The sequence below is a fragment of the Cyprinodon tularosa genome, unplaced genomic scaffold, assembly GCF_016077235.1.
Source record: "Cyprinodon tularosa strain WSP-4 unplaced genomic scaffold, ASM1607723v1 ctg84, whole genome shotgun sequence".
NCBI lineage: Eukaryota > Metazoa > Chordata > Actinopteri > Cyprinodontiformes > Cyprinodontidae > Cyprinodon > Cyprinodon tularosa.
Window position 1 is genome coordinate 1,869,437 of NW_024039607.1, and position 19,109 is coordinate 1,888,545.

General features: G+C 37.8%; 1 protein-coding gene across 4 annotated transcripts in view; it reads left to right on the forward strand.

Annotated features, from left to right (window-relative positions):
- Positions 1-19,109, forward strand: part of LOC119774932 (adenosine kinase-like) — a 230,162-nt gene that overhangs the window by 121,963 nt on the left and 89,090 nt on the right. For all 4 annotated transcript variants that reach the window (XM_038272711.1, XM_038272710.1, XM_038272709.1 and 1 more), the window contains one exon: positions 16,971-17,141. In XM_038272711.1, coding sequence (XP_038128639.1) covers positions 16,971-17,141 — 171 coding nt within the window. The remainder of the gene's footprint in view (positions 1-16,970; positions 17,142-19,109) is intronic.

The following is a 19,109-nucleotide window of genomic DNA, read 5'->3' on the forward strand; positions in this document are numbered from 1 at the left end:
GATTTGATTTAGAACCTCAACTTTCAAGGAAATTGGACTTGTGGTATGAAAGTTCACACTTTGTGCCTGGAGGCAATTGATTCTGTCCAAGCTTGATTTTAGTGTTGTAGCAGACCCAGCACGGTGTGTTAGAGCCATGTTACAAGTCACAGAGGGCTAAGGATGCTTGAACCTCACTGTAAGTGCCTGGGTAATTTCATCACTTAAAGCTCAGCCTCCCCTGTGTTAGAAGAGATGTTTGTTTGTTCTTGATACACCAATAAATCAGAAGAGATTAAAGACTAAAAACATCAGTTGGGCTCAATAAATTCATTGGTTTTATTTACTTTCTGAGTAGTCATAAAAAGACCAATACATTTGAGATTTCTTGCTTATAAAATTCTAAAAAAGTGTTAATATTTACTTAGAAACAATATGTGGGAAAAAATGGCTTTCCTAGACTTATCTCAATATTCAATTTTTTAAAAGATAGAAATTTAGATTTCTGCTTGTAAAATTCTAACTCGGTCTCCCCTGCAGATATACAAAAGGAACAATTAAATCTACAGTGTGTAATAATTACAGGGATATACAGTCAGAAATGTAATATATTATACATAACTGTTATTTATCATCATCTACGAGCTCAGCCTCTTAACCTTAATATTTGCGTTGCCTTAGAATTCGTTATTTATAATTACATAGGAGCGGGTCTCGCAGCCATGGAGGCAGACATCTTTGCGCTACGGCAGCGCAGAGCCAACAAACTAGCGATTGCGAGATCGCCCATTACGCTCGAAAGTAACTACGGCAAGTTGAGAGAGATGAACTGAAATCTATACCCTACACAGACTAATGAAATACTATCAGTAAAATTATCTATGTAAACAAACCTGATCACTTGAGAAGGTAGGTGATGCGGACGTCGTGGAAGACATTTTGTCCCGTAACGCTCGCCGTACTGTTGGGAGGGAGAAGCGGTGGGGGGGAGATGTTCATGTTGCTGCGGTGTGCAGTCTGGACGTTAGATGTCGCTGAAAATTACACACTGTAGCTTTAAGGGAAAACTAAATAAAATAAAAATCAAAACTGTTTCTAATACAATATGGATGATTGTGTTTACTTATCACCTGTTTGACAAAGCAAAAATCTAAATAAATAAACTATTTAGGTTTTGTGGAATGAATTAAAGCTGCATAAAATAGAAATAAAAATTTCATATAGTTACATTTAGTTAATGTTTTTTTTCTCTTTTTCTTTTTTTTTCTTTTTTTACAGCAAAAAGTTTAGACTGCTTCTCAATAGTTGACGATATTTCCAGAAATTCTTTTTAAATAATTTGATTAAAAAAAGGGGAAGTTTTACAAATATTTATCTCTGAGCATTTTGATGATGATAATAATCTGAAAGGGTCACATTTAATTATCCAAAATAAATTTTTAATACATTTTTTGAAAAAATTTCTTTCTTAGAAATGCAACCTAAAAAGATTTATAAAACTGAAATGTCTGCCTGGACAGTAATTGGAGTCGAAGTTCATCCTTTAATTGTCAGATTTTGCGATAATTGCTTCATCAATGAGGTTTTGCTTGGAGGCGATCAGTCTGGTGCTCTGGCGTTATGGAAACCGACCTTTGCTGGCGGCCTTCAGCTTATCTTCATCATTGGATCTAGTGTCATATTTCTGTTTGTGTCTCCAGTTTGTTTCTGTGTCTCCAAAGGGAGCTTTGTGGTTTCTGATCAGCTGCAGAGGGTGTGTAAATGGAAAACCCCATTTCGCTGTCTTTACATGGACGTCATCGAGAAAAAATTAAATTTTTGTATGTACTCATTAATACTGTCATTAAAGTTAGACTGAAAATTTTTGGCGTTTTCAATTTGTCCATTCAAAGAGAAAAATATGTCTTAAATAAGCTATTTTAACACATTTTTTTCTGATTAAGGGTGGAAGTCACCAATCCGCACGGATTATCTGTGGCTTTCTACCTTGAAGCTGAATTATCTGGATTCTTCAAAGCATAAAATATAATTATTTAGTCTAATTTAACACATTTATCCCTAACCATCTTACATACCTAAACTTCAATGTCTTTTATTGAGATGCTATACAATGGAGTGACACAAAGTTTTGGTTTCAAGTATCATTACAAAGAAATCTGAAGAGTATTTAGCTACAATAACTCTCATATCCTTTGAATAAAATCGACTGCTTCCAACATGTTTTACTTCAAAGGAAAAACTAAACTGCTCAAAGATAACGTGAAGATAATTTAAGCTATATACATAAAACCTCCTAAAATTGAGCACAGGTTTGCCACCCAGCAAGATGACTTTAAAGCAGGAGTGCTCAAGGCCCGTCCTCAAGAGCTACTATCCTGCAACGTTTTGATGCACCCCATTTTTACCACACCTGGATCAAATGAGTGGCTCGTTACCACCCCTCTGCTGAGCTAAATGAGGGGATCGAGTCTTTCGATTAAGGTTTGTTAGAGAAGAGATCCATCTAAAAGTTACAGGATGGTAGCTCTTGAGGACTGGACTTGAGCTCCCCTGCTCTAAAGCAACCCCAATCTATACAGTGGAATTAATGTTTTAAATTGAAGTAGTTGTATAGCTTGTAAAATGAATGCCACATTTTTCTGATTTCTATTTAAAAAAAAATGCTTTGTCATTTTCATAGTACTTCAAAATTTCACACCTCTAGTTTATTTTTCCGTTCTAGAATTGCGCTGTTTAATGTGGTTGGAGTAGCTCAACTAGACAGATTTTCTCTCAGACCTTTGTGGATCAAAGTTCCTCTTTCCTGATGTTTTTTTGGGGGGGTTCTGGTATAAAATGCGATGCAACTGAAGGACATTTTTGAGAGTATCTTTCCCTTTTTGGACATATGTTGTGATGCATAATCATAGCAAACATGGCATGGTTTTACTCCCAGGAGCAGCTCATTAAAGGTATTTTGGAAGATCTTTGTGAGTTTTGTAAAAGACCCGTTCTATCCCCTGTACCTGCTCCCGAGAGAGAACGCCTGTTAAATGCTTGCAAGAGCGTGCACAAGCCCATTTCTCCTTGTTCGCGCTCTGTTTAAAAGTTGCTGTTCTTATAGTTCATACAAGCTCACTGCATTCGTACGTCATGTAACCCCTGAATCCCTCAATCACTTTATAGAGCGAGGACTATATAGTGGACTTTATAGTGAACTGAGTTAACTGACCGTTTGGGCAGTTAAGAACTTTAAAAGTTACCTGGCTATCTGTTGGCCATGTAACTCCTCCTCTTTTTTATTAGTCGCCGCTGTTGGGTAGCGACAGCGCACCGCTGTGACAGCAAATCCCATAATGCTTTGTGAGGAAAGATCTCTGCACAAGGCATTCCGGGATATATCTGCCTCTTCTGAGGCCTTTCTTCTCTTTTCATACACTTCGTAGACACTTTTTCTCTTACGACCCTTCAAAAAACCACATTGAAAAAGGTGAGGTTCAATGACTGTCTGAAACCGTAGCTCACCACACATTTACGCCTGAAAGTGCCCATGCACAGAAAAAGATAGCTAACTGGGGACGAGCCCGTGGGACGGCCTTAGGTAAACATATCTACAGTATGATTGACAATTAGGAGGACCACTTATTTTCATGATCCTCCCAGAAATAAAAGATAATCTTCTTTACTTTTAATATCTCAAAAACTGAAATAATGCTTCAACTAATTCAGCAAGCCCTACTTGAGTTGAAAAGGAGGCATCAAGTTTGCAGAACAGAAGCAAGGAGAAGAAAGATGGGAGGAATTTCAAGCCTTCTCTTCAATCAATCATTATCAGCAAAATTACATGTTGAGGGAACAAGTTAAATACTTACATTCCAACTTCTGTTCTTGTCAAAATCTCATACTATGTCATCAGTACTGCTGTACTAAGCTGCAAACACAATGACCAAACAAAAGACCTCCTGTTGGGAAATCAGATAATAATTTTGTTTTTCACTGCTTAGGATATACGCTACTTTATAAGAGGAAATCTGCATCGGAATCCCAAGAAACTCTGCAAGGATGTTTTGAAGCTCAAGACTGTGATGCACTCTGTCAGCCACATGGCGAGGACATGAGTGAAATGACTGAGCGGGTGACTGACTATAGAAACATCTCTGTAGATAACACAATCAACATTGGAGCAGTGAGATGCCCATCAGTACACTATGGATCACCAGTGATCTGAAGTAACTCTTTAAGAAGAAGAAAGAGCCTGCAGGGAGGGAGACAAGAATTTATTGAGGAGTATGCAGAAGCAAATTAATGTCCAGATAACAGAGGGCAAGGAATCATAGGGAGGATATGATGGATTGAAGTCTTGACAGAGCAAATGAACTGAACACAAGAAAAAGCTTGGCATCCTTCTCTCCTGCCCACAAATTCATCTTCCATCGCTTTGATGGGACCTTCTACTTTTATAAACTTATTCTAAACAAAATCAGGATACGGTGTTTCTCCCTTCTACCCTTCTGTCCCTAGAAGTAAAGTGAAGAGGCACCTGGTTCACATGGTGGTTACTCCAGAGACCTAGAGGCCTGTGAAGAGTAGCTTTCTTGGATGTTACGGCACCTCTTTAACCATTGTCTGACCCAGAAGATGGTTCCAGTAATGCAGAAGACCTCCTATTTTGTTCTGGGACAAAAGAAAACTGGCCCAAAAGTTCTCAGTGATAATAGATCTGTTGCCCTGACGTACCACACAATGAATCGCCTCAAGAGACTCCTGTTGGTCCAAGTAAACAAGTAACTGTCAGGACACCCTGGAGTTTGTGTAGTGCCATGGAGTTGGAGTTGATGATGCCAGTTTAATTTAGACAGGGTAGACATAATTGTGAGAATTGTGTTTTGTATTTCCCCAGTGCATTTAACATGATTCAGCTCAATTTACTTAGCTCAACAATTGTCTGGGTCAGAGACTACCTGACAAAAAGACTGCCGTTTGTTAGACTGAAGGGTCAACTGTCTAATTAGGTAGTCAGCTACACAGGACCACCACAGGGGACAGTACTCTCATTCGAATGCTGTTAACATCATGGGAGAACAAGTGAAGGTGGTGGAAGAGTATAAATACTTTGGTTTTTACCAGGACAGCAAACTCAGCTGGACACACAGCTGTGAAGCTGTCTACAAGAAGGGACAGGGCAGAATGTACTTCTATCCAGAGCTTTGGTCCTTTAGTGCTAGATGCTGCAAACACTGAAGCAAGTCTGTTGTTGTTTGTAATCTGTTCTGCCAGCATCTGCTGACTGAAAGCAGCTCAACAGGCTAATACAGGCGATCATTGTTCTATGAACTCCTCTAGATCCCCCAGAGATAATAAAAAAGACTTCTTTATAAAATAGATAACAATATGTACAAACATGAGCATCCTCTCCAAATAGCTTGAATAACAACAGTGTTTTCAATCAAAGGATTCTCCAGATCGAGTGGAAGAGAGTTACAGAAGATCCTTTCTCCCTACAGCTATTACCATGAACAACTCATAAAAAAAACCCTCAGACATCCTACAACATTTATTTTCCCTTTGTGATCAATAAATTATTTTTGATCTGAACCAAAATTAATTGGATATTTTTATGTAGTCTCAATAAAACAGTTTTAAAAAGTCTGTAGCTATTAAGTAACAAAGTACAAAACAGGATAATTGCAAAGCTCCATATCTATGGTTAGAGTAGGCTATGAATCCATTTGGCACTTAAACAATTTATAACTGTCCTTACCTGCTGCTGCTACCACTTGGTAAGAGAAGCAAACTGTTAGAGAACCTTTTTATAGATGTTGGTTTTTAATCTGGACACCATCATGCGTTACACTTTCTACATGGTGATTAAAAGAAAAAAGAACAATCATGAATAATTGAATGTGCTTTTCCTCCTGAATGCTCTCCTGTTTGTTTGATACTCACAGTCAGAAGTTATTATTAGTCTAAATTTAAGCAGCCCCATGTCCTCAGCTTTTAGCATAGACACCAAGCTCTTCCATTGAGTTTGACAGCCTTCTCACAGTACTGTACAAGGGCACCCTCTTACCTTCTCATGCTGCTTAAATGCACTATGGCAGATGGATGATATTTGCAGGGGAGACCAGGGGTCTGACCCTCCTCCTCACTGCTTTTTTTTCAGTCCCTTGCTAGTACCTCAGACATTTCAAGGGGGAAATATGTATCAAATTAACTCTTAGCAAAAGGGCCTCTGAGTTCCCTGCCCTTGTCTTTTCAGCAATCAGAGCTTTGTTATTTTAGTCTCTCAACCAAAACCAAACTGGATTCAATAGCCTCAGCAATTACCTGTAATTTTCCAACCTGGCGCACTAGCTTTCACCAGAGCAACTCCGAACAGTGAAAGATTGTCTCCGCGGTTCCTAATTTTAGCGTCCGGGCGAGGTGCAATAATTCATGAACATCAGCAGAGTGGCACTTTTGGAAATGTTTGCTTTTCCTGGAGCTTTTATTTTGTGTTGAGAATTTACTGTGTCTTAGCAGAGTCTCTTAGGTACTAAAACTAGACACCTCTAGAATCTGTAAGGTCAATTCTCTACTTTCTTCATATTTATAAAGTCTTTTAAAACTGATTTGGAAGAGACAAATCTGGTGCCACGAAATCTGTTTTCACATGATTTTTAGTTCATTTTATCTTCCCTTTTTAAATAATCAAATATTATATAACCTGAATGCATATGTTGGACTATCTGTAGGACATTCACGGGCTTTTGCAAAAGTATTCACACCCCTTAATCTTTATTAAATATATTTTGTCACATCATACCACAAACAGGGTGTTTGTGAGATTGAAGGAACATGATGCATCACCTGAAAGGTTTTTGATGGCCCTTTATTCTAATAACCCTAAATAAGATTTATTGCAACCATTTGCCTTCAGAAGAAAACTAATTGGTAAATAGATTACACTTGTGTGTGATTCAATATCTGTGAGTCATACACCCAAAGTGGCAGACCAGAGAAGAAAGGCATTAGTCACTGCAGCAACCAAGAGTCCCATGATAACCTTGGAGGAGTAGCAGAGATCCCAGAACAAAAAAATGGTCTTAAGGGAGGAAGCAGCCAAAATAAACCTATTGCTGAGGGAAAAAGACATGTATAGGAAGCTGCATGCATATGGGGCTCTGGAAAGATAAGAGCAAATGTGACCACATAACCATAAATACATCATTATCATGGTAGCAGTATCACACTGTGGGATTTTTATTTTTTGTTGGCAGCAACATTAAAGCTGGTAGCAACTTGCAGCTGCTTGCTGCAAAAGGAAGGATGCAAAGTATTGACTTGTGTTGAGGGGACTAACATGCATACCTACATTTTTTAGATCTTAATTTAAGTTCTTTGGAAAACCATTACTTTGTGTTAGTCTATCACCCTAAAACCTTAATAAAACACTCAAATTTTGTGGCTATATCATCAAATTTTTGAAGTTATAGCAGTATGAATACTTTTACTTGGCAAAGCAAAGTGCTTGTGTAAACCAGAGTGATGTTTTCCCTTCAGAGCTACTGAGGGAGAGAGTACTCCTCACACTAAAATGCAAATGAAGTGCAGTGTGGCACACAAGGACACTTGAGTGTGTGTGCATTAGCAAATTTTAACTCCCTGCAAACTAAACAGTGTTTTCTGGGCTGGTCTCCCTGTGATGGAGCTAAAGAAAGAAGAACTTGGGTTTGTTTTTCATGACTTGGATCACATAGTTTGAAGAGAGGAGAAAAAAAAAAGCATCTCTTCTGGCTTTGTTTCTTTGATTTTCATCTCCTTACAGAGGCGCCATATGGTATCTGTAAGGAAAAGACAGTTTGTACTATGCAATGAATTATTTTGCGGATTAGTATTGGCATTTAAGCGCTCTTGGCTTTAAATCTTGTCTGTTTTAGATCTTAAGTACATTCCTTGGCAAACCTGCTCCCCCCCTCACTCAGGCCGGCCTCATTCCCCTCGGCCAACACACATTTTGAAGCTGCAGAGCCTGACAGGGGTGAAAAAAGCAGCCATCAGAAGAAACCCGGACGCCGATCCTAAATTACTTTCAGTGAAATTAAACCAGTTTTTCCAGTGTTGGGTTGCCAGCAGGAGTTTAACTTCAAGCTGCGTTTTTTTCCGTGTCAAGAATTTTTCAGCATTACTTTTCAGATAGGAGACTTCTGAGGTTAATGTAATTACAGTCTCTGATGCTTGTACAAATTGCAGGTTAGTGATGTGCCTTCAGGTGCTGCAGCAATTGGCCCTAATGTCTTGTTTTATGTGCACCCATTTGGCCAGGTGCATTGATTTTGAACACAACCTTTGAGTTGGATCTGCTTTTTCCTTCTCCAGCAATAGCAACACAACATCAGGGAAAGAAACAGCAGAGTTTTTTTTTTTTAGGTGATGGCTCTGCCCACTTGTTAAAACTAATGTTTGTATCACATTTATCTAACCCAGGAGATGTTTCCCACCACACTTTCCTCATTTCCAAGCCTGCCTTAAAAACAAGACCATCCCCTCTGTTTCCATTTGGCCTCCCTCCAGCCCATTTCAGAAGAAGTGGATGAATTCCTAGATGTCTGATAAGCTTCAGTAGAACATGATTCCTAATGGAAGAGAGAAGAAGAAGAGGCAGATGTTATCAGCGTGCTTGAATTGCCTCGCAGCCAGATCAAACATCCTAAAAGTGCAGTGAATGTCGAATCACGCCGCGAGGTTGTTACGCATTTATCTCCTCTGCTGGTAATTGAACTTGCTTCTAAATGAAACCAACTGGCTATTTCAGTGTAAACAAAACATCATTTGCATTGTGAATTATCAGCTTTGTAGCTTTTCTCTCGATTGTTTTCCTTTGAAAACAAAAACACCTCAAATGGATGTTTTCAGCCTTGGGTCTTATTTTCCACCAGCCGAGGCACTTTGCGACACCATTAATCACTTACTTATATGTCTTCTTTTCCTTTTCCTGTTTATCGAATAGGAGATAAGCACAGATCCTGCATGATTATGTGTAAAACAGCAGGACCTTCAGACTCTCAGAGTTAAAAATAAAATAAAAATACCCTATCTCTCTCCACCACCGTAGCATGCCAGAGGGGTCTTGATGGAGATGGAGTCATACTGAGCTAATGAAGCTCCAAACCTCAGCTATCGATCCACCTCACAACGGTGCTTCACAGAGATAACAGAGGAGGGGAGCGCCATGTGGCATCATGCACGCTCTGATCTGTGTGACATCTAATTCGGTGTAATGAACCCAGTAAACCAGAGTGCATGATAGGAGGGCTTTCTAATGAAATGACAGGGATAGCCTGGGCGGCTTCTGAAAAGCTTTGAAACACAGCTGGTTTGCTCACAGGGCTGTCTTTCTCATCTATATCTGTCTGTCCATCAACTAAAATACTCTGGTGTGCAACAGACTGGTCAAGCATATCACTGCAAAGACCTAAGTCATATAAGGACAAATCATCTCTATTGCCTGAGCAAGAAAACTGTTTAAACCTTAGTTTTTTTTACAAGTCTCCAGATGATCTGAATACAAAATGGATTTAATGAATTCACTTCATTATATGAATTCCAATTTTGGGATTTAATTAATTAAAAAAAAACACAATATTTATCTTGTCCTTAAGCATGGTGTCCATTTCCATTGTTATGCTGATGACAGCCAAATCTATATTTCACTAAGCAAGAAAGATAAGAACTGTGTGCTGTTAGAATGCCTCGAAGACCCAAAGACCTGGATGGCTCTTAACTTTTTAAACTTTAGTGAGAGTAAGACCGAGGTCATGGTTTTTGACGGCCAATCTGAGGTACCTTCCTTTGAACTGGGTTGTCACAGTACAGGAAGGCAGTTATCACAACCCTTGGTGTCAAAGTTGATGCTGGTCTTAAATTTCACAGCCAGATAAAGGAACCTGTAAAGAAAAGTTTCTTTCACTTAATGCAGCTGGCCAAAATTAAGGCCATTATTTAGAGACAATAATCCACGCCTCCATGACTACCCGGCTGGATTATTGTAATGTACTTTATGCGGGGTAAGTGCCTCCAACATCGCTCAACTCCAGAGAGTGCAAAATATTGCGGCATTACCGCCATTTTAGCCTCAGTACACTGGCTCCCTTTACATTTTATTGATTTTTAAACTATTTAGTTGTTAAATCACTCCATGCTTTTGCTCCTTATCCTTCCAACTTGTTGTACCTTCATACAGCCTCCTGTTCACTCAGCTCAACCAATCAGCTGCTTCCTGAGGTACCTAAAACTTAACGGAAGCTTAGGGGGGATGGTGCCTTGACTTTCAATACTATGTATATGAGATGTTGATTTTGGCCTGAGTTAAATTATTTAAAATTATCTTCTATTGTATTTCATTGTTGGTTTTATAGTTTTGATTTTAGTTTCGTTATGTATTTTATGCTTTTATGTTTTTATGTCTCGTAAGGGTTTTATGTTGTTTCACTATACAGCACTTTGATCCTTTGATTTTGAAGTGCTTTATTAATAAAGTTGGATTGGATCCTACCTGCTCAGACATAATTTATCCACACACTAGATGATAGAGATTTAATTAAACATTTCATCCGAACAGGAACACGTGGCACAAATACTACTAAGTCCAAAAACAATTGTTTATCTAGTGGCTCTGATTTAAACTGAATGACACATAAAGGCTCTGCAAAGTAAGAATTTAAATTTTCGCCTTTCGGCTCTAAATAAGCTCTTTTACTTTACTCTGTGTAATTTCACTCTGTCCTAGTTTAGAAATAATGATAACCCCTAACAGAGACATTTATTTCTAGTTGCATAAATAATTTTTTTTAAACAGCCAGGGATTTTATTTAAATTAAGAAAAATTGCAGTGGAGATAATTACTCTATCCTTTGAGGTGGTGATGCTTTAAATTTGCTCTATCATTCCTGTGTAATAAAAGGTGTCAAAACGGTCATGACACTCCCACTTTATCTAGCTGATTTAAATAGACTTGGAAAAAAAAAATGATAAAAAGAGGCTTCCTTTTCCATGATCACCTCCACTGCTGGTGCAAATGAAAATGCCCTTCCCAAAATAGATCATTTTTACCCTTCAGATGTCCACTTTTATTTTAAGCCCAGTGACGCCATCCATCACACTCAGCTTCTCAGATGTGAGCAGCCCTGGGGAAAACACTGATACTATGCTGGGGACGTGTGATAGCATGCTGTAGTCTAACTGCTGGCCTCTCTATGGTTAGATTACCACTAATTTCGTCTCAGAGTAGCATTTAAGATTTCTTTTTCCCAAGTAAAGTGGAAGTTCGCTGCTCTCTTTAGGGTAAACATTGAAAATGGGTGCCCTCTCTTTCCAGCTCTGCCCTCAAATTACCGGTTGACATGGCCAGATATCACTTTGCATTGTTGTCTAAGTGGAAAAAATGCGCATCTGAATGCTTTATTGAGTGTTTTGGCAGGGTGGGTATTATATAAAATGTACGCAGCACTTTGATTATCTTAGCCTGGAAATGTGATATTCCTTTGACTTCACAAGCCTCCCTGACAACTAGGAAACTAGAGCTGGACTTATTGATACATGATCTGCATCGCAGCACTAAAGACTCAGTGTCTTCTATTTCGTATCGGTGGTAATTTAGCACCTTTTTTTGTCGTTGTTTGTTCTGTTTTCCCACAAGCCAGTTAAGTTTAAGTTGTTTTAAACTTTTTTTAACATTTACGTTTTTTACCCTGTTTGAATTTTGTACTGGCAAACTTTAGTTTTGTGGTCAATATGTAATTGAGTCAGAATAAAGGACATCCTTTTGCTGCCTATTTTCCTGCCCAATGAAAATACACAGGGGCTTATTAACAGGAGGAAAGTTTTATACAAGCATATATGGGACCTTGTAAAAATATTAAAAACCCTTGAATATCTTCTCATGTTGAAATCACAAACATGTATCTGTTACGTAACACGCAGTAGAACAAAACTGTAAAGATGCAGAAAAGTGATGCATGATTTTAGATTATTACAATTCCTACTATGAAATTCCTTGGTGAAATGTATTCTACTGAATCTCTGGCTTTTTGTGTGAAGTTGTGACCCTTTGCAAAACTTAAGTCTTTATAAACCACTACTTTTCTATTTATTTTAGCATCGCTATGTATTTCCATCAATCTTCCCATGAACTTTGAGCAGACTTCCGGTCTCTCCTAAAGAAAAGCTTCCTTAAACCATTTTTCAACCTAGAGATTGTTTCCAGGATGTTGCTCACTTTTAGTTTTTCACTGCAAGACGAGTTTATTAAAACATTTAAGGAGTTTTACAATGCTATAAACATAAGAAAAGAAAGCAGGGAATGCTGCATTACAGCGACATATCAAAGGCGGGTAAAAAAGAAGTTGGACTCTAAACTTAAACTAATGATATATTTGTGAGAAATTTTAATAGAACATTCCAAGTTAGCTCTAAAAAACTGGTGTTTAAACTTGATTTAAAAAGAACATAGGGCTTTTACAGTCATCTGGGGGTTCAGCCCTTAAAAGTGGAGCATAGGAACTGAATGCTGCCTTTCATGTTTGGTTCTCCTACTGGATATGGCAAGTAGATTTAAACAGAGGGCACTAGAGGTCTGATGGGTTGACCTACTGACATTAACTGTATAATGTAATTGAATGCAACCTATTCAGTGATTTATAGACTAAACTATTTAGGGTCTATTCTATTCAATCCAGGGAGCCAGTTTAACCTCCAATGTGCTGCCCTTTTCTCAGCTGGTGACTCTGCACAAAATATGCACCAATTATAATCGCTAACCTCTCTATATTAATGTATTTATGATTATAACTATTGTGGTAAATTAGAAATCGCACGCATTAGACAAATTAACAGGCTTCATATTAAATTGAGTAATCAAAACATAAGAAGCGGTAAATGTACCAAAATAAGCAACAAATATTGCTTCTCTGCACTCAGTGTCCTCACTGAGGGTTTCATGGGTTTTTGTACCTGCAAAAAATGGAGTGAAAAGTGGTTTTAACTGTCTTAAGATCCACAGAAAAGCTGTTTTGCTCTGCATTCTGTGTTTTCTCTGTCTTTTACGGTGCAATTTGTGAATGCTCCTTTGGACGCAGCGGACGCAGTATAAATTAGGAGGGTGGAGAAGTTTTCATCGCTGCAGAGCCAGATGCTGTGTAAATTGGGGTAAAGGACTTTAGGAACTGGGGTCTTCTACCTTTGCAGTTGTAATGAGAATGCAGGCAACAGCATGAAACACAAGTTCTTTAATCCTGGAAATGTTCTTCAGGTGATTGAAGCCAACTTTGCCATCTTTATGTGCCAATGAAGTTTGATGTCTGATTCCACAAACACACCAAGATCTCGGGCCTTATAAGAGGTTTCTAGCTCTAGTAGCTAAACTATTGTGAAAATATTGTCTTGTCTTTCGGCAGGTGAAAGTTATGGCAGATCCATAAATTGATTTGTTTTTTAATGCATCATCTTGTGACATCATAGAGCTGTGTGTTGTCTGTATCATTATGGTAACTGATCTTGTTTGTTATAATATAAACTAGAGGAAGTATTGTATGTAGATACTGAATAGAACAGACCCCAGGATGGAACCTTGGGGAACCCCATATATATGTTTGTTTCTGATGTAAATTCACTTACTGACACAAAAAAGCTGTTGCTATTTTTATTTTCCTTGCTGCTCTTCCATAGATTCTGTATTTGTAAAGTTCATAGCTATAGCTTTCCTGTTTGTTTACCTGCATTTCCCCCAGAGTTATCATGGTCCATCTGACTCATCCTCTCATCAATACTCTCCTTGCCCAGACTGTTAGTGTACCTAAATATCTATACAATGTTTTATAATGTTTCCCTTTTCAAATGCTAGATTAAAAAGTGATCTGTAAGTCATTTAAAGGTTTGGATATTGTTATATCACCCAACTATGGTAAGAAGTTCTCCACATTATCCCTGACTTGTCTGCTTTTTTTATTTATTTTTTTATTTTCATCTTCATGATGGTGTTTGTTCATTCAGGCTATCTAAAACGGCTCGAAGGACTCTACAGAACAGCTATGATTTAATTAAATGCATGGAGTTTATTTTCCTTATTGGTTTTTGGTATTTTTGTTTCTTTATTTTAGTCTTAAAATGGGTCTGATAACAAATCCAATACTCCTTTTTAGTTGTAAATAAGTCGAAAAACATGAATCATCATTTATCCACATACTGCAAACATTGAAGGTCCATAAAAAAACGTAAAAAAGGGGAAACTGTATCAGTTTAATCAATATCTATACTTTTTTCAAGAAATTAAATTATCTTCAATAATAGCTTTAGACTTTACTATGCTAAACAATTAATGCCTTGTGAGTCCTTCTAAGGGTAGAAGTGAATTAGCCTGAGCCAGTGTATATCTTCTGGATGGCTTTTAAAGTTCACCACCCTTCCCGTAGAACTCCATCGAGCCTCCAGCCTTTGATCAGTGTTAACATAACGGGTAACCCTGACAGTTTATTTTTTGCTTTTGTCCAAAAAAGACCATTTGTGTCAGTGAACAATCTCCTCTTCCTCTGGCGCATTGGCACACCTCAAAAGAAAAATGTCAGGGTCAGAGACGGGCCATTAGCCCAGAGTGGGCTCTTTTTATGCTCCAAGAAGCCATTGAAAACGCCTTTTTAGTCTTCAACAGATGATGCCGTGACACAACGACGACGAGCTTGACTTGGACCTTGACTTAAAGACAAAAAAAGAAGAGAAAACATTGAAGCCCTCAGGAGGAAAGAATGAATGACACTTTGAATGCCTCATAAAGAGCCTACCTGCTTTACATGGCTACATTGTAATACTTTGTGCGTTAAATTAACTACACAGTCACCCTCTATTCATGGGTATTATAACCTTCCTTTTCACTGAGGTCACACTGTTGGTGCAAATGTCACAGCGCTTTAATGAGAACTCCACTGTACTCCACAATAGGAGCTTTTCAGGCAGATTAAATGTATCACTGTGCTGAAAACTTTCCTCTCCTCCGCCGCCCCTTTGCCCCTATTTTGACAGCGTGGTTTTACAGAGCAGCTTGTTGCTGAAAAACAAGGTTAAGAAAGATCTGTATCAAAGGAGGAGTGTTTTTGTGTGGCTTGCGGGAGAGTCTCGCCTCAGGTTTCCATGTGAAACACAAAGGTGTTTTCTTACCTGATTTGTATTCATTCACACAATGACTGAGACTACCTCTCTTGTTTCCAAGTAAGGAGAGTCCAGACGAGACTTTTGTTTGCCCTATCATTGGATATGTGCTTGTTGCTTCCTGCAGTACGAACCTTGGAGTCCTGCCACATGGCTTTGTCGTAGATGGATTTTCTTTTTCCCCTCCTGCTCCTTTTCCTCTTCTTTGTTGTTTTGTTTATGTTCTAAGAAAGCTTTTAGAGATGTGTGTTTGAGCACTGCTGTTGATTTTTCTGTCTTCTGATACAGTTTTACGGCAGTAATATAAACTGTCAACCGAAGAACTGCCCTGCAGAGTCCAAAACCTACAGTTACAGCACAGTATATTATATTTGCCAGTAGACTGATACTGACAAGGTTTTATCCCCTCTGAAAAGTCTGGAATCCTATTCAGCCATTTTCCAAAACTAAACAAAGTATAGAAAAATATCTAATGCTTTCTTTTATGGAACATCAATAAACATGTAACAACATGGTAATAACATAGCAAGTTGCACTATATTACTAGGTAACAAGAAAAACTTTATTTTATAATTACCCCCAAATTAAGGTATATAATTTCAAAGTAATCACCGACATTTAATTATTACAATTGTATGTAACTATGTAACAATGGAAACTTTTTATTGGGTAAATACCCTAAGGTTACCACATTGGTCACCACCTACCAACAGCTTACAAAGTAAGTTGCAACTTACGATCAGGAAAATAAAGCATTATGAAAGCTGAACTCAAGTTATATATAAATAACAGTTTACTTAAAGGGCAATTTCGTTTTTTTTACATTGGGCCCTTAATTTTACGTTATTACATCATGTTCTACTCACCCATATTAGTTTTGTCTCATTTGGAGTCGTTCTGAAGATATTCCGTTAGGTTATATCCAAGGTACGTCTACCTATGGGCAACGACTTAAAGGCACAAACTGAACTGTTCATGATTTGTTCTTTATGCTTTATATTCGGCTAGCTAATCGGAATCGTTCAATTCCATTTGGAGAGCGAGATCATCTGTGGTAGTAGCACTAGACTTCTTCCAGGCATGTGGGTAAAACTAGCAGCAGTTCAACGGACAGGAAGAATGAATGGTAGCCGGCGCGCACGGATGACTTCATTCACACTCCGCTTTGTTTTTAAAAAAATAGAAATATAAAAAAATATAACCACGGATGTTTGGGGGACAGTGATTCGCCTACATGTTATGAATGCTGGCGTACCATAAATGATCAATTATGAACAGTTTGGTTTGTGCCTTCAACTCGTTGCCCATAGGAAGACGTTACTTGGATATAACCTAACGGATTATCTTCAGAACAGCTCCAAATGACACAAAATTCATATGGGTGAGTAGAACATAATGTAATAACGTAAAATCAAGGGCCAAATGTAAAAAAAAACGGCGTTCCCCTTTAAAAAGAGGTTACCTGCTAATAACTCTTTGAAATCTAAGAAGTCTGAAATTGCTTGGTCTGCCTAAAATTTGAAGCACAGGACTTACAAAAACGTTTTTCTTGTTACCTAGTAACATAGTGTAACTTGCTATGTTGTTAGCATGTTATTACTTGATTATTGATGTACTGTAAAAGAAAGCATTCCCAAAAACGATTTATGTCTCGACATTTCGTCCATTAACCATTCACTGGATTATGATGTTGGACAATTCATAATTTTAAAAAATAACATACCCGGTATGTACAAAATCATTTCTGCTATGATTCTGTTGATTTAGTTGATGTAATGTCCAGCCCTGCAAAACCAGCAGCAAACCTCACTGTCCTCTCACCTCTTCTGTTCTAGGGTTTCTTCCTGACTGTTTCTCCGGAGTCGATCCTGAAGGTGGCAAAGCATGCTTCGGAAAACAACAAAATCTTCTGCATGAACCTCTCGGCACCATTCATCAGCCAGTTTTTTAAAGAGCCGCTGATGAAGGTGATGCCGTATGTTGACATCTTGTTTGGCAACGAAACGGTAAGTAAAACAAAAAACAAAACATAAAATGCAATTTTACATAACGAAGCTGGGGTAAATACATAATCATAAGGTAAACACGCCCAACAAGTTAATAAAAAATAAATATTTTATATTTTTTTGGGGGGGAATGTTTTTATTTATTTTATTTCTTATTTTACGGTCTGTGCTATGCATCACTGCTTGTGTAGCTACATTTTATCCTTCATGAGCACCAATACAGATAAATGCAAGAAACATAAACCTCTTTTACCTTTAATTGCTTTTATAAGCCAAACCAGGGTAAAAAAAAAAACCTTGTTTTTTTTTAGAATAAATGCAAAAAATATATGTTCTGAAGGGTGTTTTGAAAAAAAAAAAAGGTGTTTTAGGCATATTGAATGCTGCTTCTGTTGAGTAGTTTTTCAGTGCTGACCCTTTGGCTGCAGTCACAGCATTGAGTCTGTGTGCATGCATCTCAATTAACCTGACCCTCCTGAAGACACTACTTTTTACTCCCTCCTTATCTTGCAAAATAGCTTAAACTCTCTGAGCCGTTAACTGCTCTTGAAAGAATTCCTGTTTCCCTGGAGTATAAATGTCACATGATGCAAAGGGCCATTACTGTTTTTAGAATGAGAAAGACAAGAGCACATTCTGTTGAGGTCAAACAAAGACAGGAAATGGATCCTAGAAAATGAACCACAATTCAAAAACTTATAACCAAGATCTTTGTTACTTAATTTATTTTTTGCATCTGTATTATTTATTTTTGCAATATCTTTATTTTTTTTGTTTGATATCTCCTTTGGTTCAACTTTTCTTGGTTAAAGTGGATGGTTTCAGCACTTACTGAAGGTATTGCTGCAGAATATTTTACAAAAGCTCATCTCCTATGACTGTTATACTTGTGACTTTTTACATTGACCCTTTTTTAAAAGTGTTAACATTAAAGCCGCATATCTCTCACCTTTAAGGCTGCCTTTGCAGCTCAGCTAACTTTAGCGAACTGGGCTAAAGGTGAAATGAACCACTGCAAACACCAAAGGCACCCTTTTCCCTTGAGTAAACTGGTCTCTGAGAAAATGTGTGGAAATGTTATCTTTGTTTTTTTATTTCTTTTTACAGAAAAAAGGTTTAGATTTATAAGAAATAGCTGAGTAGTGTAGGTTCACACCAAAACTCGTCTGTTGCAAGAGCTCAAAGCTTCCACATTGCTCAGACCCTCTAACAGCTCCCACTGCAAGGGTTTGTGTCCTTTCTTTGTGTAATGGCAGTTTCACACTGTGCTGCAGAGGTAATCAGCTGATTCTGCTTGTGCCTGACATGAAAAGCAACCTAGAAAGAAAAATAGCTACTAAAAGAAAAAACAGTTTAGCTGAGGTTTCAATACAGCACTGAGGATCAATATGTGGAGCAGAAGCATTTTATTGGATTTTCCATCTCTTGTGGATTCAAATAAGTCTTCACCAAACGCTATATATCTATGAACTATACTAAAAGTTAGCTTGGAATAGCTTATAAAAGTGTAACTTGTAGTTTAAAGTAAAGTCATTCAATTGAAAAACCAAAATATCTTAAATTTCAAACCTCTATGAACATAGTTCTTCACAAAATCTGCTATTGTGCATAAAACCTCCTTAAATCATATTGTAAGATAGGCTTCCACCTACCTAGAACTGTATGTGATACTTCACTTCACTACATCTTCTAACTGCATGTAGTTCATGCTATTTTAGGTGATATTTCCATTGTTTATTTTTTTACTCCAATTTTCATGGTAGGAAACTGTCTGGCATTTGTGTTTTCCGTGTTTAAAGATCTTTATCTGCTTGCCTTGAGTATCCAGGTACCACTTTACCATCATCAAAGGTTGTGAACAATGCTGCTCAGACAGGTTTGCTTTAAACGATGGTTATTGTAGGAGTTGTTGGATGAGTTTTTCGAAAGTTATACTATTAGTTCCCTCACCTGTAGCAGATGGTGAAG